Raw genomic sequence first — 25097 nt, 5'->3', positions numbered from 1 at the left:
CATGTGGAGAGGAGGGAGAGAGAGATGTTCGCAGCACTGTGCCAGGGTATGCAATTATATGTACAAGGAGATAAAATGTTGACTGTGGCTCCACGTGGGTTCCAGTAAAAATGGAAGTAAACATTCATAATGCCCATTCAGTAATGAAGTAGAAAGGAGAAGCTTCGTAAACAAAACAATTATTTTCCAGTAAAATGCTACTGATACATCCCCAGATATCAGAAGATGTCTGGAGAAAACAATACCATGGGACCAACCAAAATATAGCCATGTGTGTTAGTAGTGAGGGAAAAGAGGATACCTGGGAAAATGCCTCTTTTTTTGAGAACAAAATGGTAATTTCTCTCTTGAATTAATTTATGCACTCACCAGACACTTTATTAGGAACACCTGTACACTCCTGTAATTATTCACTCAACCAATCATGTAGTAGCAGTGCACGGCATAAAATCATAAACAGGTCAAGAGATTCAGTTAAGATGTTCTTCACATCAGAACGGGGAAAAATGTGGCCTTGGTGAACCATGGTCTAAATATTTCAGAAACTGCTGATCTCCTGAGATTTCCATGTACAACAGGCTTTAGAGTTTTCACTGTGTTTACCATCCAGCGAGTGGTATTTCTTACAGACTGAAACAGCTTGTTGATGACAGGGGTCAGAGGAGAATAACCAGACCATACTTTCCAACTGTGATGAGCAGAACAGAATCTCAACATGCACAACAGATCAGAAAAAAAGACTAGGCGATGCTTCTCCTTTAACTGCCCTGTTTCAGTGAGCCTGTGCCCATTGTAGCCTCAGATTCCTGTTGTTGGGCTAAAGGAATGGAACCTGATATGGCTTTCTGCTGTTGTAGCTCATCTATCTCAATAGCTGGCATGTTGTGTGCTTTGAAATGCTGCTTGTTTTTTTTTTGGGTTTATTGTTTGGCTAATCCTGGTTATAAAGAGTGGTTATTTGAGTTTGAACTGTCAGCTTGAACAAAGTCTGGCCCTTTTTCTCTGACCTCTAGTAACAACCCATTTCTGCCCACAGAACTGCAGCTCACTAGATGGCTTTGCACCATCATATCTGAAGTGCTCAACATGTATCTGCATAAATTTATGCTTTATGCTGCTTTGACATGATTGGCTGATAATTGCATGAAGTGGATGGTGAGTGGACATTTAAACTGTACATAAAAGTGCATTATGTGGCAAACAAGGTTGAAATGAGTGGTATTAATATCAGAGTCTAAATCTTGTTTAAACTGTTAATCATCGAAAAACAGTCTAAATGAGGGAAGCTGCTCTGAGCTCCTGAGTAAAGCACAATATATGCAACGTCAAATCTAAAATAGGAACATGAACATTGTATACAATGGAGTGGAGCTTAGATGATTGAGGGATATGTTGCAATGTAGAAAACAAAGATGACTGAGAAATCCTATTGACAAGAATTTGTTTTGTGGTGCTGAGCAGGCACAGAGCACATGGGGCGGGGTATCTGTTGTACATGGCAGGTATGATGAAACAGTCTGAAGCAACTATTATGACATTACCCTTCCCTTTGTGAACAGTCCAGAGTAATTAATTAATAAGAAACCCAAATAAGAGCCGGTTGATTTGAGAGAGAGGGGGAAAAAAAAAATCAAACCAGATGATTTGATTTATTGTCAAAGACATTTACAGCACAAGATATGTAATTACCATCCAACTTTAACAAGGCAAAATAGAAACAACATGCATATAGAAACAGACAAACAGCACTCCTTTGTTTATCCTGTAAACAGCCCTGAAGGTCTTGGACTAGAAGTAGTTTTTCATTTTGAGCTGTAGCAGATAATGTTGGTCTTTTATTCCTGTCAGAGAGTGAAAGTCAGCAGGGGATCCCTGCTCTAGTCCTGTGAACCCAAAATGCACTGCATATTTTTAAGGTTTCCATTCTGGAACATACATAACTCACCTCAAAAAAAAAAAATGCTTAAACACCAGATGAGTTAAAGAATGACAAGAACATGTCATGCAGAGTCTAAAACTGTGACTAATAATAAAGACTAATAATTACAGCCTAGGTAACTATTTTTTCTTCAACAAATCTCGTCTCTCAACGTTTCTTTCTAGTCACCCTGCCACGAGAAGTTCAGTATCTTTTCCCTTCTAACACACTCCTCACGTACTTGCCTGTGCCAAATCCTGTGTGCTACCCCAAGGAAAGCATGAAGCCCTGCAGAGATATTGATGGCTAACGTTTGTCTTTTTGTGCCAGTGACGGCTGTGTGACCTTTGCATTTTACATGATGGTAAGCCATTGGGTGAACTGCAGCCAAGACATTTTGATGACCAAATTTCTTTTGATTAGTTTTGCACTGGGGCTATAAGGGAAGTGATGAGCATGATTTATAATTGTATACTGAAATCATGACAACCATGCCTCAAACTGTGTCGCTTATTAGCTACAAAACATTATTTATAAAGAATCATTTCCCAAAAATAGATATTTTGATATATAGAGAAAATAAAATACTGTGGAAGGGAAAAAAAAACAAAAACAAAAAAAAAACCCCACAGTCACATGACAAGTTAAGACCTTGGGAAAGAGATTTAACTGCAGTAGGTAGATTAACTATTTATAATTTTATTAAGCTTTAGGCGGGATAGATATATAAATAGCCTACGATAGTAAGCAAAATTTGGACATCAAAAATGTCTTGGCTGATCTAATACACATGCTACACTACATGTATGTATATCTGACTCTTTCTCAGAAGAAACATTTCAGTGTACAGAAGACAAGACCAGCCATGAGTGAAGCATGGACTTAAATCTGAGCTAAGAGACAAGTGCTAACAGAGCTGCGACAGAAACAACGAAACGGAGTGAACAGTCCACGGTTTTGTGTATGCATGTTACTGGATGCACTTTGTCCATTCCAGTCATCGTTTCATGTTGCTAAGGCGAACATTCTTCTCCAGCTCAAACTGCCGCTGGTCCACCCTTTCCAAGAAGTTCTTCCTCTCCACATACCTAAAGAAACAGACACAATACCACAGATGAAAGCAGAGTCTTTTAATGACGGTTCAGTAAAATGATTCGTTCAGATTTGTTCGGTTGCACGGTTTACTCAACACGTAACCTGATCATAAAGCCGTCCGAGTTGTAGAAGAATAAATAATCATTTTGTTATTTTACAATGTGCTCGTATTTAGAAGAATTTTCCAAACCCATCCAACACAGAATACCACTGCATGCGCTGAAACACTGGCAATCTACAACTGACCGAATGCGATGGAATAGGACTCGCTGACTCAACCTTGGTGTTGACTAAAAGGCAGTCTCTCCAAGATTTGGCGATCGCAAAAATGAAAGCAAAATCAAGGAAATGCCGCAATATTAGAAGGATCTTGAAATTTTTCAAAATTACCGCAGATTTTTGCCATGATGTGACGTCATCAGCCCAACGTGCATTCAACCAAAGCCCTCTTTGGTCCAAGTGTGTCGAACATGAGTATAGCTAAACAAACCACGCAAAACAATTTCATGCATTTGCAATTTCGCCAATTCAAGTAGTTTTCTGAAAGAAAGAAAAAAAAAAAAAAAAAAAAAAAAAAAAAAAAAAAAAAAAGCACAAAAACACTCTACAAATTGCATCGCAACTTGCAACAGCAAAAAGAGCATTTTTTGGCACAACGATCACAAAACTCCTGTACGGACTGAAAAGGATTCACTAATTGAGGGATGCGAGTCAGGTTCAGGATTCATGCAGTTACAAACAACAAAATTCATGGATGTTTTATAATCAAGGCAGTTATCAAACTGTATGCAAATTAGACCTGCAACAACTAATCGATAAAATTGATAATAATCAATTATGAAAAATTTCTGTCAACGAATATCATTATCGATTGGATGAACTCAGTACTGTACGTTTACTGACTACGTTACTTCTGTTCCGAAAAAACGCTTCGGAGAGTAAATACTAAAGTTGTGTCCCAAATAACGTACTCTACCGTCTAGTATATGAAATTTAGAAAGGTAATATCGTCTCAAATGGAACACTAGCAGTTTTTTGACTAACTGGAAGTATAAGCCGTTTCCTAGTCGACGACGCATGACATCATACGCATGTAATGTGACGCCGCTAGCTTTAGCAGATACCCAGAGTCACCGACAATCACTTTCTTCAGTTTACTGTTTATGTCAACGTTACCTTTTATAAAAAGTAATGCATGAATACTATTACATAATATAAACTTATATATTAGTTTATATTATATAGAAGTATGTATGCATTATTTTTATGGATGCACACAAAGCACTGAATGAAACTACGGTCCTAAATGAATAATATATATTCTGGTGTGTGTGTGTGTGTATTGGGTTCTTTTCAGTCTTATATAATTGGACAAACAGTTGTGTAAAGTTTTAGTCTGAAGTTTATATTTGTAACACTCAGTGTGTGGAGTTTATTTTAAATAAATGGGGAAAAAATAGGTACTGAAAGTATGCCCCCCCCCATCCGATTAATCGGCCAACTAATCGATTATGGAAATAATTGTTAGTTGCAGCACTACTGTAAATGTAGTGCTCTAACTTCATGTTTCGGTTTTGCAGTTTGTGATTGCAAAGCTCATCACCGCAACTGAGCTTAAAGAATGACTCGATGCATGAAGAGTGACTGATACCGAATCATTTACCTTTGTGACACACACACACAAACAGAAAAGAAAAAAAAAAGACGAATTGTTCGTGTCTATATGGTACACAGCCAGTGTCAGTACAGAAATATGAGCTAAAAACAGTTTACATACAACATGGCACATGCACATTTATCAGAGGCTGACACAACCTCAAACACGCACTAACACTCAACACCGTCCTAGCACTTGATGGATGGCACTGGAACTACTTGCTTTAACTTTTCTCAAAACATCCAGTCCAATACCACCATGATTCTTTCCTGCACATGCATGGATAGAATATTAGTAATGATGAAATCAGGCTCCATATTTCATTTAGAGAGGGCAAATGAATATGCACTTCAAAAAACAAGTCAGTTTATCTGCATCACTTTTCCAGTGCAGATAACATAACTTCATACCACTCATTACAGCCCCCCAAAAACAACCTTGAATCTCTGTATGCACGCGCACATACACACACCTGCTAAAATTGTATCATGCAAGCACTTCCTCTCTATGATTGATTTCCTTTCTGCTGTGTCCTGTGTAAGCAAGTGAAATACAGAGTGGCTAATGTTACACGCCGAGTCACTGCTGACACACTATATCTTCAATGTCATTCAAAGCCTAAGTGCTCAGCTGCAGTTTATCATCAAATCGGATTTTTTATTTTTTTGTAAGGTTGTGCACAATGCGCTTTTATCGCGGCCTACATCTGATACCAGTCTGAACAACTCATGCACCGTAACTGCTCCACATGAGCAACGCGACGATTGTGGCTAGAAGAGAACTGCTTAGTGAGAAAAAAGTTGGCTTAATCGTGCGAAATAAGAAGCAATTAGTTTGTTTCATTAGGTGTCAATTCATGTCAAATTGCTAAGCCACAAAATAGATTTAAGTTAAATAATGTTAATAAGGCACGCTGTCTTTTCACACAAGCTTAGTGATTGTGCTCGGCAAGCCTCAGAGAAACAGCTGACAATACAGACTATTTGAATTCTTTATTACAGGTTAATATCTACAGGACTATGGCTGGAAACTCAAATATAAGTGTTCATGTGCAAAAGGAATAAACATGTAATCAAATCTATAATATATCTTACCTTTTAAAGGGTCATATGATGCTTTTTAATGTTTTCCTTCTCCTTTAGTGTGTAATGTATCTGTTTGTGCATGTATAAGACCTGCAAAAGTTACAAAGCCCATTGCCTACGTTTACATGATCAGCAGTAATCCAATTATTGACCTTATTCTGAATAAGGCAATATTGTGATTAAGGTGTTTACATGAGTTGCTTAAAGAATATAAATGTTCCCGTTTTACATGTTATAGAACATACATCGATTACGTCCCCACGCCACACCATCCGACGTTCCCTCCAGAATTTCACGTATCGACATACAGTTGGTTTTCGTTATGGTACCGTATACAGTTTTGTGCGTTTCATTTTTAATTTTACGAAAGCTTCAAGTGCAGTTAATTATTTGTCATGCTATACGTGCAAATAAATGACTGCCGTCCCAAACCGCGTACTTACCTACTATAAAGTAGCCGAAGTACATATATTCGGAGTACGCAGTTTCGGACGCAGCCGTGCGCTCTTGTTTGCCGTCAACGGTTGAGCACTGCCGTGTGTGTACGTGTCCTGTCGCAAAATGCGGTGAATACTCCCACATGACGTTAATAGTGTGATTAAGGTGTGTACATGTCTATAATACACTATAACGTGACTAAAATAGGAAAACTCGATTTAATACGATTTGTGTTTGCTTCGAGTATGACTTTAGTCAGATTAAGGTAATTAATAATCTTTCTTTACATGCTATCATCTTAATCGGGTTAATATCGGATTATTGTGGTCCATGTAAACGTACTGATCGATAGTCTCTCCCAAAGGGATTTATTCTAACAGAGAACACTGCTCCAGACCTGCCTAAAACACCTCAATCCAAGTCCAGATATTACTTCCGCAAACGTCTACGTCACAATTTGAAATATCAGCATGACCCCACCCAAAGGCGAGGCTTCAGTGAATTGTGTTGCCGGCATGTCGTAGAGACGCTGTGCGTTTCAATGCAAAAGCAAAACTCCTTTGTTTGGCCTTCTGAAAACGGACAATATAGGAATCTGTGGTTACTTGTGCACAGCGCATTTTACGGAGGACAGCTTCCTGAACCTGTGAGAGTACGACGCAGACTATACACAAAGGCTGCTCCTGAAAAATGGGGCGATTTTGCTTGGACAATCTTGTGCTTCTGAATCAGAGACTGTAAAGACTCATTTTTTTTATGCATACGCTAGCGTATCCACACAGTCGTACACACAGCCTTTCAAAGTATACTCCATTTGACATGTACGTGTACACAGACGTTCGACACGTGCAATACGACAACTTACACTACCCCTCCTGGCCTAGAGTAAGTACAGAGCAGTAAAGGACTGAAAGACGACAATGAAGAAGAATCACAACACCACGAAGAACAATGCTTGGGCAATCTCTCGCCACGATTAGCACCCATATACAAATCCTTATACTCTTTAAGGCTAGAATTACACAAATGCAGGTACTTTCTAAGCTGCACTTGTTTCCGTCTCTTCCGTTTATTCTTCAACTACCTTGACAATCTGGGTCACTATTGCCACCTTGTGGAACAACTAAATAGTGTAAAAGAATTAAATGTACATGTGCGGTTAGAAAAATCGGGCAGCGCGTACTCTGCTGATGACGAAATTTGCGTCACGCGTACTGTACACTATTCCTGGCGTACGCGTAAAACGTGAAGCATACTTTCTACTTAAGTGTCTTGGATTATTTTATGAAGTATCTGCTATTGCCTGTTCAAATGCAGAGTTCTGTGTTGTGGCCCAGGGCTCAGTTGTAGACCTCTGCGATCATGCTAGCTAATGTTACTGTGTTGAAATAGTTGTGTTGAAGTAGTAACGCACGTTCCCGTGACACAGTTACCTGTCTGTATTGTGTGTCTTTTTGTCTGTCAATTTCATAACCCAAATTTAACCATTATAAACATCACATCTGAAAGGTAAGAGAGTTACAAAATAAAAATTTACCACTGTGAAACACACGTTACAAAGTTTTTGGCCAATCACAACGCAATGGGTCAGCTGGCCAATCAGAGCACTCTGGGCTTTTTGGAAGGAGGGGCTTTGGAGAACGCGGAAGCCAATCGGAGCATTTCAGGCAGACTGGGAATAGAAGTCCTGCTATAATGTACAGTGTGTGGAAAAAGAATGTGTTTTTGAACATTAAAGCATGTTAGCCTATTCTATTACACCCAATAAACAAAATAATGAACTTTAACAAACTTTTTTAAAGCATCATATGATTCCTTTAAACTTTTTTCCCCCTTATTAATTCTCTTTTAGTCTGAGCAATGAGAGTCTCGCTTAAATACAGTTGTTTGCTTGCTGCACAAGTGATTCTGATTCACGTTGAAGCGCTTTGTCAAACTGTCAAGTCTGCGTGATGTTTAGAGCTGCAACAACTAATCGATAATAATCGATTATGAAAATCGCTATGAACGAATGTCATTATTGATTGGCTGGTCTGTGTACGGCATGGGGTACGTTTACTCATTGTTACTTCTGTTCCGAAAACAGCATCGGAGAGTACAGACCAGTTGTGTCCCAAATGGCGTATTACACACTTACAGTATGCACTGTGTACTCTACCGTCTAGTGTATGAACTTTAGAAGGGTGGTATCGTCTCAAATGGAACACTAGCGTTATTTTGTTTTTAACCAGAAGTATAAGCACACTCTCTTCTTGTCATCGTTGGGTGTTTCTATGGTGTTGACAGATTTGTTAATAGAGAAAGGAAAAGGCTACCCTTTCGTGAAGCCCTCACCAGATTAGCGAAACGCAAAGCAGTGGCCGCACTCATTTGCACAAAGTGCAGCTTTGTTGCCCCTTAACCAACATACACTGCTTGAACATGAACAAGGTACATCCTTATGATTGGCTTTGGACTTATTACATAATCTTTCTGCATTGTTTTTCAGAATAAAACACGAGACAAATTCCCACCTGCATGAAATCAAGATGAAGGTCAGGTTACACATATGAAGTCGCATATGTGTAAACCTGATTTTATTTCCATATTTCACAATGAACCCATTATTTTTTTCTGTTCATACTGAACACATATCTAAACAAGTAGAACTTGACGCCAATTACATCGATGCCTCTGACAGCCAACAAGTCTGGTCCTTCTATTTACTAATTTGCCTGCCAGAAATACCCTTAAAATATACCTCAAGCAGGAAGAAAGCTATTGAAGCAAAGCTCTTTTGGACATATTGCTGTGATCTTGACCTTGTTTGGATCAACTCCAAACTCTAAACAGTTCATCTGCTAGTTACAATGATAACCCTATATAAATCCTACAAACATCCAACCATTCATTGAGATATTGCACCAACAAGAATCTTGGAAGGACTGACAAGCCAACCAATATTATTCCTCCACCACTTCTGACAATTTGGATTTATGCAGCAATTTAACAGGCAATTTAAATTCATCAATTATATTGAAAAAGGACAAGCTGGAGTGTAAAGTTGTCTCTTTCTTTAACGCTGATTTAATAATTTAATAAGGTACGCTTTTCATAATAATGAAAACTGTACAGAAATTCAAATGTTGCACGTAAAGCCACATAACTTCAACAAACAACTATTTAAAAAAACAAATAGTATATGATATGATGCATGACATTGAGAAGAATCGTAGAGCACATTTTCAAAATATATTTCCCTAGAATTTGTTGCAGTCCCCAAAACTTTGCTCAATACAAAAACAAACCAGCTCTCGGAACCTCTTAGAAGGTTTGAGAACCGCTTACTGCAGCTGTGGATGAGTAGCATGTACACTGGGGAGAGAGCAGTGAGTACAGATTCACCATGTGTTATGTGCACCCTGATTGGATTGGATTCATCTCCCATTCTTTGTTGCATCAACCCTTACAGACACCTTACTGTGTGGCTTCTTCATTCAGTAACACTAGATTCTAGTGTACATCTCGTCCACTCTTGGTCAGACTGCTCCCTTCTGTTTCTTCCCAAAAGAAAGCTCCAGCTCTGATCTCTTTGCTTTGTTAAACTCTCATGGGAGTGGAAGCGTTCGTTTAATCTGATGGTAAGTATTCACGGACATGTTTCCCAAATTGTAAGGAAAAAGTTCTAAACAGAAAATTCAGAAGTTGATGCCATCTCCATTCAGGTTTTTATTCATTTGTAGATGTCTGGAAAGCCTGCATCACAGAGAAGCAGAGGGACATCAACTGCAGAAGTTCTTCAATGGAGACTCAGAATCCAGACCACTGAGTGCCTCATGTAGGCCCCACAAACACATCAAGCACTTTTACGCTCCATCATGAGCCACCACACCCTACCCTCCACACCATGTCCAACTACCTTCCCAAACCACATGCATCCCAAAGGCATATGGAAACACAAAACCAGCAGAATGCTGTAATTTAGTCTGTCAGAAAAATCTTTTTTTAACCCCATTCCAGGTTTTGAATTTTGGGCTCCTCTCAACCACAGTCCAGTGAGGCTTGGATTGGCACCAATGGCAAACAGTAACCCATCTGTGATCAGCTTGAGCCTTGAGATACATCTCCACATCACACAATGAAGGGGTTAAATTCAATACTCTATAAGAGGTGGGTCTTCATGTGTACAGATGATGTCATTGTGTAATAGCATCCCCTCAAGTAAATCTCTACTCCCATAAGCCCCAGCCTTCAAACCAACCCCTCACCAGCACACACAACAGCTGCAGGCTAGGTGATTATGGAGACCTGGGTAGATGGAAAGACTCTGGGGGGACTTTCCAGATCTCTGTGAAGGAGATTTAAATGAGTAGGCATGGAACTAGGCACTAATGTTGTACTAATAACTAGAAATTAACTGGTTAATATAGACCAACTAATCCAACAGTAATTACTGAAAAAGTCAAGGGGTGAGAGAAATTAAGAGATGGACAGTGATAATCTCAACACACATGCAGTTTGATGCAAGAAGGGTAATACATACCCCAAGTACACTACAAATTTTGAAAATACCATAAATATTACATGTCTAGCAACGTGCTGTCATATGTTTAGCCCTACAGTGGCATCACACTCACATCAGGGTTCATTAGGTTTTAAAGGAGTGGGGGATAGAGCAATTCCCCAAACGGTGCGCAGGTGTTATTACAGTCATCATCTCTCTGTTTGTTTATTCTGTTTTTAAGAGTCCTTTTGCAAAGCTGATAAGAGCTGGGCTGGGGAAAAGACTTAAAAGAGAAAAGCTGCTTTAGAAAGATCAAAAGCTATAGCGAGACATTTCATACGAGGAAAAATATTTGATTTATGACATTTAGAATTTTTTGGAGGTTTAAAATAAAATAAATAAATAAATAAATAAAAACCTCTTTTGTAAGGGCGTTGGACCCTGCATTCACAGATTGTCTTTGTCCTGTATTGCTCTTGTTGTATGATGGTCACTGGTAGACATTTGTATCTTAAGTTACTGCCAGTTGCCATCCATGGTAGCATCAATGGATGGCCAAGCAAAGAACATGGATAGCTATAGAACACATGTAAAACCACCGATTTAACCATAAAACAAATGGTGTCCCACTATAATGAGAAGTACTGTCCATTTTCACCAAAGGGAAATGCAAGCATAAATAACATCACAGCCTACTCGTGTGAGAGTGAACTGAGAAATGTCTGCACTTTGCAATCACTGCTGTCTGTTTATGGGAAAACACTGGTAATATTCTATTAAGGTTCCCTTCAAGCTCATATGCAGGACAAGTTTAGGAGCTGTGACTATCTGAAATCAATGAGCTAATGTCTTTTTGCACTACTTGTCCTGCCCGCTTTACATCGTGCCACTTGCCAAGCCACCAAAATTAGCTTTGTCTCCTGTCAGCTTGAATCACCAACACCCACTGAAAATTTATGTCTTCCAGCCACTTCAACTATCAGATTTGTTTTACATTTATTTTGACCTAATTATTTCCCCCCAATTCTGTCCCACTAGCTAGCTCTCTCCATCACACAACAGCTACCAAGAAGGGAGGGTGAGGGCTAACACATGCTTCCTCCAAGACACATGAAGCTAGCCACTCCATTTTTTTAATCTGCTGCTCTTGCTGGGTCACAGGACAACCTAACACACTCAGAGGAGAAGCACTGATCTCCTCAACCTCCACCAGTGTGTAGCATCCACCTGGATGATGCGACGGCAGCCATAGTGTGCCAGAACACCCACCACACACCAGTTATTAGTGGAGAGGAGAGAGTGATGTAGCCAATTCAGAGATGGGGATTATTAGGGGGCCATGACAGAGATGGACCAAATGGGGGAGTTTCACCAGGACACCGGGGTTACACCCCTACTATCATAGTGCAGGTGCTGGAAAGGTGTGTACATATTTTGAAGAATATCAGCAAATCTGTAATAAGAAGCTTGTGTGATGAGCAGTCTGAAGGGGTGTTTGTGTGTGTGTCTATACATGCCACTCATGCACACAGATAATCAGAAGCCCTGCATGTATATGGGTAAGTTGGTGTCCTTGATTCATTACGTAAGCCTCTCCATGCACTGCACTCTTACACACATACACACACACACACGCTGACGAAAACAACTTAATTATAGGTAAATAAAGCCAAAGTAAAGTATGTGTACATACTATTTAAAAGAAAACATGCAATTTCAGAGGTCTAGCTGGGCTTCAGGATAGAGCACTCTATAGAATTAAAAGCAAGCACACAGCATCACTATTTCAGCAGACATCACAGGGAATGTCATACTCTAGGACTGTATCGGTGTTTAATAAGTCGAGACATGGTATGTAGCTGAAAACTACAGTACGTTCTTCCTGAACTATGAACAGCATAAAATGTCATCAATCAACAGGGTCATACAGGTTCTAGTGTAATGTAAATGCTGGTCGCCATCTACCGCTTGCGTGGACAGGAGTTAGACCCAAGCTGACCTCTATCCTTCACCTCTTCTCTGAAACAGATGTTAATCTACACTGCACTGTTCTATGAAGCTATTCACAATCATCACAAAACCTCTAACTCCTTCAAAGGATGGTCAGTGTCAAACCAGAAGCTCCAGAAGTTGGTGAGTAAGCAGGAGGTTTCATTTCAGGTCATGAGTTCCAAAATACAAAAAAACCAAGACAACCCTGATCGAATATCGAATTTCCAAACCGCTTCCAGTGTTGATTTACATGAAAAAGAGACTGACAGTGAGGGACGGCCTCACATTTCTCATTCTTTACACTCTAAATATCCAAGTGTAAAGTAGAACATGTTAATGGGCACAAATCTGCAACTGGTAAAGGATCAGGAATTACCAATTTTTACTGGATCCAATCCATGTAATCATATTCCTGATGTATGTAAATGCAAATAAGAAACTTTAAAGGAAAACTATACTTGAAACTGTTGTATGTTTGGCAAAAAAGGAAAATTATCCATAGCCATCAAAGACAAAAGAGCAAATGTGATGTGAAAAAATCCCCTTTTGAGGACAAACATACATCCAAAGCAGAATCTGAATAATGATTATGGGCAAAATCCTAAAGTTCTGTAATTATACAACTCTCTCAGACTCACCCTTCTTTGCCTCGATTATGAATGGCCAACTCTTCAGTGATGCCCTCCTCAGTTTTGAACGTGTCCCAGTCCAGCTTGGACTTCTCCAGAGTGCTCATTTTAGGCTTCTTTACTCCAATACGGCTCAGGACACTGCCCATCCCTGCTGGTCTCTTCACGCTTTAAAAAAAAAAAAACACACAACAGGAGAATTTTAAAGCTGAAGTCGTGTCAAAGGAAGCATTTGAAATCGAGATGCAGAGATCAGAAACATAAAACAGAAATAACCAAGTTGACTGAACTTATCTAAATGTCTGAACAGACAAGTGATATAATCAATCATCAAAACAGAAACAACATGAATGCATCAAAATATTACAGAAAAACATGCAGCACATGACGATCACATGACACGGAAAAGGAAAGGAAAAACAAGCGGGGGTTAAACACATTGGAAATGCGGGGTAGAGGTGACAGCAACTTTTTCTATGCTTTAATGGAGCGATTTCTTATATTCCTGGAACAAAGATGTCCATTTTCAATGATACAGAAGGCATCTTGACACTGGCGCTAAGCTTGGCTGCAATAATGGAATGTTAAACGATCTGTGTCAGGGAAAGGAGAAACCATCAGACTAGTGGGATGTTGCAAAAAGGGGGAGGGGTGAATGGGGTGGGGGTCGAGAGGTGAGATGAGACGGAATAGTGCTGGAGAGGAGCAGGGTCCAAGCATAAAATGTTTTCGGCTCAGATGAGTCATAGCAAAAAGGCTTTCATTTGAAACCAGAATAAAAAATTAGCATCACTTAGGTGTGTGTGTGTGTGTATGAAAATAGGCACTCAACTTTATCAGCACAAACCTGACCTAAAAAAAAAAAGTTTACATCTTATGCAATTCTCCCTCACACGTGCATTTCACACAGGTTTTCCAATGCTGCTATTTATACAATTTGCTCACTTCTTGCACAGCAGGCAGCCTACTTCATCTGGATGATGCTCCTGCCATCTTGTACATGTAGTGCGTCCTGTACATTTTTTATTTTTGTTTGCACTGTTAACTCCATATGCAGTCACCAGCCATTTTAATAGGAACACCTGGAAGCCTGCACATTTCATGTAATTATCCAATAATGTGGCACCAGTGCAATGCATAAATTCATCCAGATACAGGTCAAGAGCTTCAGTTAATGTTCACATCAAACATCAGAATTGGGAGTGGGGGGTTAGGGAGTGATTTCAGTGACATAACTTCAGTGGCACGGTTGTTTTGATGATAGATTTTGATGATAGTTGCAGGTTTGCATATTAAAGAAACTGCTGATCTCCTGGAATTTTAGACAGTTTGGGATTTTAGGGAATTTAGACAGAATGGCGAGAAAAACAAAAAACACCACATGGAGATCAATTCTGTGAGAGGAAATGCCTTGCCGCTGAGAGATCAGAGGGGAACAGCCAGATAGGTTCAAACGGACAGGAAGTCTAGTCTACAGTAAGTCAAATAGCCACTCTTCATATCTGTGGAGAACAGAAAAGCATTTCCGAACACACTTTTATTTCACGGTCCAGTTTCAGTGAGCCTGTTCCCACTATAGCCTCAGATTCCTGTTCTCGACTGACAGGAGTGCAACCCCAACGTGGCCTTCTGGTGATATAGTCAATTCGCCTCAAGGTTTGACATGCTCATTTTGAAATGCTTTTCTGCTCACCAGGATGTAGTACCACAGCAGGTTGCACCATGATCCGAACTATTCATTCTCAACCACAATTTAAAGAAAAAGTCACAGTCTAAAAACCGCAGTGAATCTACAATAAAATTCAATTCCTCCTCACTTGTGTTTGGTGAGTCAAACACCTTAGTTACAGAGAGATGTGTTTAAAAAAAAAAAAAAAAAAAAAGAAGAAGAAAAAAAAGTTTACAAATCCATTAAAAAATTTTTTCCATTTAATGTAATTACATAATTTCAATAAATTATTTGAAAAAGAAAAATCAAACATATATAAAATTATAAAAAGTAAATCATAAAACCGGTAGCCGTAATTATTCTCCACACTATAATGGTACCATCCCAAATCTTACACTTACAATCCCCAATACAAGCAAATAGGCACCTCAGACTTGGAGGAAGAACCATTTCATAGCATATTTATTACAAAGCGAACCATTAAAACATGAGCTCGTTCAGCAATACAACATACAGTGTGCTCTTGAATGGCATGACTAATATCATCATGCATCAGGGAGGTCATATCACACAGGAACACACACAGGATCTCACACACACACACACACACACACACACACACACACACACACACACACACACACACACATTACTCCAGCAATGAATACAGCGGTGTAGTTCATGTTCCCACTCCATTGGTACAGTGATGTATATTTAGCCACTGCAACTCCAAACAGATCCTTTACATTTGCTGCTATTTAAACAATACAACATTACAGCTTAAAACCACAGAGGCAAAGAAATACGCTCATCTAGACCAAGAGCAGGACTAAAGGCAAAAGAAGAAGCAGCATGAAGAAACGAGAGAAAAGAGGGAAAGAACGACAACTATGAGGAAAAACCGGGCTAAAGTCCGACTGACAGAATGCATTTGCCATCTGTGCTGCTGCTGCTGCTGCTGTCAGCATCATTCAAGGGGGAAAGGCAAGAAAATAAAAAGAAGGAAAGAGGAAAGATTCTCTGGACCACGCTGGTTGTTTATATGCTTCTTCTGCTGCCCTTCAGGAAGGAACAAATCCAGCTCAACTCTCAGGAGATCAGCATGTCCAAACGCAGGCGTGTGTATAAAAGATGAGGAAAGGATGAGAGAATAGAGAAGCAATAAATGAGCTAGTGCTCCAGTGTACACACAGGCACACACATGCAAACACACACACACACACACACACACACACGTACACTAAAACATATCACAAAGCCCATGATTACACACAGCTTTCTGCCAGCTGTTGCAGTGTAGCACTATTCCCACGAGAGATCGAGCCTATCAAGGGCACACAAAAAACACACACAGCCTACACAAATGCACACGCAAGTTGGGTTGGGGGACGGGATAAATAAATAAATAAATAAATAAATAATTGATAATGATCAACAAAATCAATATGACAATATGAAAAATTCCTTTCCTCAAGATAGGTCAGCATTTGAGTAATTCTGCTTCACCAGCATGGTCGACATTAGAATTGATATGGATGATCACACATGCACGCACACCTTAAACGTACTCCGACAGCGAATCGATAGACAATCAAGACATGGCTGGGTCAATCCTGCATGGTTTGTGGCAACAGTGAGTGAGAAAGCAAGAAGGAAGTGTTAAGTAGTGTCTGGAAAAGCAGGATAGGATCCTGAGCACAGAGTGAAGACACAACCTGGTTCGACCAAAATGGAGACTGAAGGGCACAGTTACTCACAAACATACACAAACACAGACGCAGGATAGGAGTCTGGTAGTCTGTGACTCTGGTGCAGTTTATTTACAGTCTGAGCTCTCCCATGACCAGAGGCTCGTCACTGTCTCTCTTTCCCGGTCTCACACGTGTGTAGAAACCCTATTCCATTACAGGACAGGAAGTGGATTCCTCGCCCCTCTTCCTCTTTGTCCACTACCCACTTTGATCATGGCCACCCTATCGACAGTCCCTGCTCATAGCTCACACACTAAGCCACCTTCCACTTCAACAATCACGCTGCACATTCAAAAACAAGAACTGGCCCAAACACGAACCAACTGCACTTTGAGGACTTGTTCATTTCCCATCATCTTGAGTTAAATGCACAGTCACAGTTACTGCAGTAAAGACAACTGCATCATTACCACGGTGTGCATTAACGGCATAGTCAAGCTCGAAGCGGGTTATTTCTCTGATACGTGTTGCCAAAATGTCTAGCACATTGCACAGAAAATAAATCTATAAAACAACCAGTGGAAACAGATGGAGGAAGGATTAAACACAAAGCTAGAGCAGCCTAGTGAAAATCAACTGCTGAACGTCTTAAAAACAGGCCAGAGGTGTCAACACTGACCTACATGCAGTAATGGTGCTGCTGCTCAGAGAGGACACTGATGGATAATTCAAACTGAGAATGAGGGAAGTGATATTGTCCATGAGCCAGCCCGGGACCGGATAGCCTCAGTGACCTACATTCCTAGCAAGAAATTACAGCAAGCAACAATAAATAAATAAATAAATAAATAAATAAATAAATAAATAAATAAATAGTGCTGCATGTTTGTGGCATTTTAAGGAGTTAGGCCAAATAATTTAAATCAGTCAGACACTAGGTAAAACTGTACCACTGGTTATTTAAAATCACATTCTTGCACTGCAGCCAGAAAAAACTCCAAAAGTTTAAATGAACAAAACCACAGTTTGACCTCATGAAATTCCGTGCAAAGAGAAGAGACACATTTACTACTTCCAGAAAGCAAAGAAGCCATCCTGCTGATCAATTAGCACAAGCATACAGTTCTCCAAGTGGCTTCTGGTCACTCTGCACTGGGGCAGACGAGAGCCTGTCAGAAGGTCCGCTCAAAGCCATTGCTAGAGGAAGTCCACATGTGACTGAAGTGCAGCCAACTGGAATCATAGAGCGTTTTGCGTGTGTGTGTGTGTGTGTGTGTGTGTGTGTGTGTGTGTGTGTGTATCTGCCTCTCGATATCCCCATCCCTTGTCTTTCTTGTTTGTCCCATCTCTGATCTTCAAAGTCCACCAAGTCGTGTGTAGCTTGAGGCATCTCCACCCTGCTCTGTCTTTCACAGGCTGAGGGACAGATTTAATCCTGATCGACAAAATTTTTTTTTAAATAAAGTGCACCTGTTCAGAGATGACTAATGAACATGTGCACACACACACACACACACAAACACACACACCCTCCCCTAGATGTTGTGGTAAGACAGAGTTCAAAGACCTTTTACACTCAAGCCACCTGCCTGCTGCGTCCAACCACCTGGACATGCATCTAACAGCCAACATACCCCTTGCTTTAACCGTCACATGGTTCAGACACACATGCATGCACACATTTTGATGGTAAAACAGACTTCATTTGGGTCATTAGATTTTTCTTCAGGAATGTCTGAAATATGTCTATTAATATGAATTGAAATCAATGATATACTCTGGTATGTACAGCATTTTCCCAAAAGTAATAAAACCTTATTGGGAACTAAGACATTTCACACACCTACATCATATTATACCATTAAACATGCCATAATAACCAAACAAAAGCAGAGTATCGTGTTTTTGAAGGGAAGACTGAGATTAAAGATAAGGTAGATTGTTCTTCCTCTTAAAACATCTTAGGGAGTTTTTCCTTGCCACCGTCGCCACTCAGTGGCTTGCTCAGTTGGGATAAATTCGCACCTTTAATATCTGTATACCATGTTGATATTTCTGTAAAGCTGCTTTGAGACAATGTCTATTGTAAAAAGCGCTATACAAATAAAACTGAATTGAATTGAATTAAGACAGATGGGCAAAACTGAAGTTTTGAAATGAGCATTGAAAATGCAAAATGGTTGACGGAGGGAAAAATGGAACAAATTACAATAAAACCTCAGATTCCTGTCTCTGGAGTAGCCTTCTAGTGCACAAATCAGCACTTCTCATGCTCTTATCATGGAGCACTTCATGAGCTGAAGCAGGTGTGTTAGGTCCAGGAAACACTGCGGCACATTAGGAACATTACAGCACATTAGGCAAAATTACCCTCAGAATTTACTCATGCAGTTTTGCTTCGCTTTCCCACTCTCACTGAGAATAGCAAAACGATTTCAACATGAAGCGCCATTATCAAGCTTGACTGTGCTCTCGGTTATTTATTCTAGCCTAGGGATGTTAACAGTGGAAACCTCTACAAATAGAACACAAAAAAAACAAATTCACATTCACACACTCGCACTAGTCCTCTCATTCACACGGCATTCAGCAGTGAATCCAAGCATCACTTTCTCCAAATATTCACCTTGCTTTATTTTGGTATTCGCCCCAGTCTTTGACCCCAGATACATTGGAGAAATGCCACACGGATTCATACATTGCCAGGGAAATTAAGGAGTAAAAGGTATGAATATTTACGGATTTAAAATGACTTTGGAGGTCACGGCTCAACACTGGAATCTCTGTACTGGTAAATCTTTATTACAAGCATACTAAGAGAAACGTTATCAAATTCATTTCATGTTCAGTTGCATGTCTCGCTCCAAGTCACGCTCTTATTTACTTATTTTTTATTCACAGAACTGTTTGCACAGTACTGACTCACACCGATCTGCATGACATTTCATCCTGTCAAAGCACATCAGCAGTAAGCTGCAATAGCCGGATGTTTAAAATGCATCTTTCATACACTGGATCAACAAGTATATACTGATGTTCATCGAAGACATACTAACCCTTATTACACGGGAAAATGCTAAGAGAGACGAACCCACATAAGAGAGGTGAATGAGATGTGGAGCTTGCAGGATCAAGCAGTGAGGTATGGAGTAAAAGAATCTTAAGGGAAAACCTTGTTACTCCTCTTCCTCTAATTCTTTCTCAACTGTTTCCAAAACAAAACCCCCTCAACTCCTGCAAAAGCCTTGGAACAGGGGGGAGGCCTGGCTGACCACACACACACACCTAGAGCAATAAGTCTCACTGTCCAAACTCCAAGAAACGATGGGTAAACCACACATGTTCCACAGACAGTTGCCTGGGCAACTGCGAAAAACAGGGCACTCTGACAAAAACCTCTCTCAGGAGGTTGTGTGTGTGTGTTTGTGTGTGGTACTGCACAGTGTACTACACACACACACAGAGCACGGTGCAACACAGGCATTGCCAGGATCCTGTCACTCTCGGGCACTCAGTTCCCTGCTCCTGCAACACAACTACCCCACATGTTCTGCTGTTTTCTCCGTTATCCTACCACTGATCCAACAAATGGGGTAATTAACAGACCCTTCCTGAGGCAACGTGGGTGTGCTAGGGAAGGGTAAACAGTGAAATATGCAACGTAGAGAAACCCCAGTAGCAGGGCTCAGTGTGACTGCTCTAATTTTGAATTCATGGTCTTCACATATATAGGAGATTCATGTTTAACTAACACCACACACCCTGAGTGCCGGAATATCCCCTTATTCAGCGAGTTCACTTTAAAATGAGTAAACGAGTTCGTTTAGAGATAGCGACATTAAAAAGGTGTGTAGACTCATAATAGGGTTGGTCAGTACAACAATATGGCATTTATATTGTGAAATATAGTGTCACGTCATGCTTTTCTGAGACCATCGTTGGTATTGTAAGGCATCACTGCTACTAACTCTGCTGCTCCTCACAGGAACTGTCTGACTGGATCTTAAAATCCAGTTATTTCCTTTTCTGTTTCCTCTACAAATAAAAAATCTCTCTCACTCTCATCTAATCTATCTCTCTATCTATCAACACACACACTACAATATTTTTGTCAACTAGAACTGCATGATATAGATGATAACACTTTGATATGCCTTGCAATGTAGAAAAACAAATTGGTGAACTCATGGGTGGTACAGTGGTGTGAGGTGTAGCATTGCAGCCTACACACTGCCTCAGGGTCCTCAGTTTGATCCTGAGCTTGGGTTACTATCTATGTGGAGTTTTGCATATTCTTCCCATGTCCATGTGGAGTTCTTCAGTTTCCCCCCGACCTACCAAAAACATGCCAAGCAAGTTGAATGGCTTTCTAAATTGCCCCAGGTATGAATGAATTCCTGGGGCAATCCAATGTGAACTCCCGTCTCATGCCCAGTATTGCTGGGATAGGCTCCAGATCCAGCACAACCCTAATAAAGATAAAGCAGTTACTGAAAATAAATGAATGATGGTAAACACATGTGTTACTTTTAAGGATTGGCCTGTATAAATCTGCTCTAAAATAATGCAATGAAATGATTTAGAAAAATACCCACAGAAACCCCCCTCCCATATATTTTTTATTTTCATATTGCAGGTTTCCATAAGATCAGTGTTGCAATAGTATTTAATAAACAATATATTGTGCCATCCTAAACCCTGTAGCATTCTTCCTGCAAACTGTTTCTCCCACTCACACATGCTTCTATACTTCCCAAAACACAGTACCACTCACAACCTCACACAATCACTACACTTATATGATTCAGGCACAAAATTAAGGCTCCCACTTTACATCAACGTGCCTGATAAGATCAAAGAACCATAATCTCTGCCAGCCTAACAACCTCAGTCTCCTTCCTGTTAGAAAGTCCTGTGAGAAACTGGTGTCTCAAGGGAAACCAGTGTAAGGCAGTGAAACTGAGCAGAAGAAAACGGGGGGCCCCAAAAATATGCAGGCTCAACTAGCTCATCTGTTCCCACAGTCTCAGTAAAGTGCAACACCCCGCTGTCCCCCAAAAAGCCGTTCAGTCTGTTTCCACTGACACAGCTGTGTGAGAACTGAGGAGAAAATTCTCTTCCTGCCACAAGCCACTGCTAATCACTAAAGCAGAGACCTTTGAAGGTCTGACTGGTGGCAATTACAGCTCTACACATGATGACAATGGGGACTAATTGAATGCTGGCCTGGATTAAAGAAGATGCATTCTGAAAGGCTGAACACACAACCAGCAAAAACCCTGAGTATGCAATGAAGTTCTGCATGAAGTGGGAGAGTTCTTGCTTTAAAACATTTCACTGAAATTAACAGTGATGTCAGTATTATTTTTGGAACAATGAACACCATAAATATTTGGATGGGGATAAAAAGAGTGGTGATTGGACTTTTAATTACGAGCTAATATATGTGTTTGTATGTCTGTCTGTCTGTCTGTCTGTCTATCTATATATCTATCTGTTTATCTATCTATATCTATATCTACATATATCTATCTATCTATCTCTCTCTCTCTCTCTATATATATATATATATATATATATATATATATATATATATATATATATATATATATATATATATATATATATATATATATATATATATACACACATATACACACACATATACACACGCACACATACATACATACATACATATACATTATATATATATATATATATATATATATATATATATATATGCAATGGATTGGCACCCTGTCCAGGGTGTACCCCACATTGTGCCCGATGCTTCCTGGGATAGGCTCCAGGTTTCCCCGTGACCCTGAAGGAAGGATAAGCGGTATAGATGGATGGATTGAAGGAGATATATATATATATATATATATATATATATATATATATATATATATATATATATATATATATATATATATATTTTTTTTTAAAAGAAGAGTTTTATTCTAGATCTAAACACACACACTAGAGGCGTGACTACATGTGACTATCTGCTGAACAACTAACAACATAGGTCATGCTGTCAGAGGAAAATAACCCATGATACGGTCTAATGTGAAGCAGACACAATGGACACCACAGCAATTTGCTAATAATTACAATTTACAATAAACGACACATGGCTGATTTTAAATGTAACTAGGTTAAGTTCTGATCACATTAATTTATGATATAAGCAGTCATTCCCTCACCAATCTGTTCTTTTCTGCCTCTTGAATTTAATTAAATATAAATAAATAAACTGAGAAGCGCTAACTCTTACAAACCTGAGACTCCCTCCATAAAATAATTACATGTTTTTCTTTATTAAATAACAGCATATTTTTCAAATCTTAGCTTGTGGGTTACAGCCAGTCTCCAGAGAACTTGACTTTCTATGTGTTTAACAAAGCCACAGAAGAGAGTGCTTTGGTATTTGCTTTGGTAGTGATGGACACAGTACTTTCAGGTCATAGTACACGCTGAGGTTTGGTAAGTGAAAGACGTCCTGGTTTCCTCAGAAGCAGAAATAGTACAGCTGATCTGGGCTGCGAAGAGCGAAGGGAGAAAACGAGATGCCAAACGCTCATTCAAATCCAGTCATAAAATTCATCACTGAGCTTTAAAGAGGCAGGAAACAATAACTTCACTCTTATACACACACAGCATTTTTCACCTACTTCACTGGAATTAAATAAACTCCTGCTGAAAACAAGGGTATTACTGAAACTGTCAACTTGTGCCAGCGTGTTCAGCGTTTTAAAAAATAAATAAAGTAACTTTGTACTTGTGTCATATACTACAGGCCTAATATAAAATTTTTAAAATATAAAAGCTTTCACTCTTATCATTCTCATGAGCTCAGCACAGTATATATACATGCATAAAGCATATTTTAATATAATGAGGTTTTATTCGGAAAGCGTTAATAGTTACTAGTTAATAATAGCAAATGTAACAAACTTTGTTTCTTCATCCATGAATTGAAGCTATGTAAAGTTATGCTTCACACTGTATGTGAAAATGATACTACACTCCACTAATATTGGCCCCCTTGGGAAATATGAGCAAAGAAGGCTCAGAAAAATCGTCTTTATTGCTTAACCTTTTGTTAAAAAAAGTTCACAAAAATATTCTGCTCTCATGGATATCAAACAATTGCAAACAATACAGGTTTATAAAAAAAATCTTTGTTAAATATAGGTGTGCAACAATTATTGGCACTCCTATGAATTCACACAAGAAAAATAATCAATTTGTGGTTTATATTCCCGTTGATATTTTAACTTTATTTAGTACATCTGGGTGACTGGAAACAGGAAATTATTCAACCATGACTTCCTGTTTCACAGGGGTATAAATATGAGGTAACACATGGACCAAATTCCCTTAGTCATTCATAACAATGTGTAAGTCCAAGGAATGTAGCTGTGATGTGTGACAAAAGGTTGTTGAATTTCACAAAATGGGAAGTGGCGAGAAGAAAATAGTACAAGCATTGAAAATGCCCTTTTCCACCATCAGGGAAATAATGAAGTTCCAGTCAACTGGAAATTTTATGAATTAATCTGGAATTGGACATGTGTCTATACTGTCTCAATGCACTGTGAAGAGGATGGTTCACGTGGCCAAAAAATCTCCAAGGATCACAGCTGGAGAATTGCAGAAGTTAGTTGCGTCTTGGGGTCAGAAAGTCTCCAAAACTACAATCCGAAGTCACCACAAATTGTTTGGAAGGGTTTCAAGAAAAAAGCCTCTACTCTCATCCAAAAACAAACTCAAGCATCTTCAGTTTGCCAGACACTACTGGAACTTCAAATGGGATCGGGTGCTATGGTCAGATGAAATGAGCTTTTTGGTGATAAACACCAGAGGTGATTTTGGCTTAAATATGGTGGTGGCTCTTTAATGTTTTGGGGCTGTTTTTCTGCCAGGAGACCTGGACATTTTGTTAGGATACATGGCATCATGGACGCCAAATATCTACAGATATTAAATGAAAACCTGTCTGCCTCTGCCAGAAAGCTTCAAATGGGCCGTGGTTGGATCTTCCAGCAGGACAATGATCTAAACATACATCAAAATCAACACAAAAATGGTTTACTGACCACAAAATCTAAATCCTGCTATGGTCATCCCAGTCCCCTGACTTGAAACCCATGGAAAACCTGTGGGGTGAACTGAAGAAGAGAGTCCACCAGCGTGGACCTCGAAATGTGAAGGATCTGGAGAGATTCTGTATGTAGGAATGGTCTCAGATCCCTTGCCATGTATCTCCAACCTCATCAGGCATTACAGGGGAAAACTCAGAGCTGTTATCTTGACAAAAGGAAGGTAGGTAGTCTATTAACCAATTTTTTTTTTGAATAAACCTGCATTTTGTTTGCAATTGTTTGATATCCATGTGAGCAGAGTATTCCTGTGAATTTTTTTTTAACAAAAG

General features: G+C 39.5%; 1 protein-coding gene across 1 annotated transcript in view; it reads right to left on the bottom strand.

The window, feature by feature from the left end:
• Positions 1 to 1630: 1630 nt before the first annotated feature.
• Positions 1631 to 25097, bottom strand: part of cfdp1 (craniofacial development protein 1) — a 37357-nt gene continuing 13890 nt past the window's right edge. The window contains exons 6-7 of the mRNA XM_017466659.3: positions 13307 to 13465; positions 1631 to 3006 (exon numbers count right to left, since the gene is read on the bottom strand). Of these exons, the coding sequence (XP_017322148.1) occupies positions 2916 to 3006; positions 13307 to 13465 (250 nt within the window). The 3' untranslated portion in view covers positions 1631 to 2915. The remainder of the gene's footprint in view (positions 3007 to 13306; positions 13466 to 25097) is intronic.

The sequence above is a fragment of the Ictalurus punctatus genome, chromosome 4 (genome assembly GCF_001660625.3).
Source record: "Ictalurus punctatus breed USDA103 chromosome 4, Coco_2.0, whole genome shotgun sequence".
NCBI classification, from domain to species: domain Eukaryota; kingdom Metazoa; phylum Chordata; class Actinopteri; order Siluriformes; family Ictaluridae; genus Ictalurus; species Ictalurus punctatus.
This window is presented reverse-complemented; position numbering and strand designations above follow the sequence as displayed.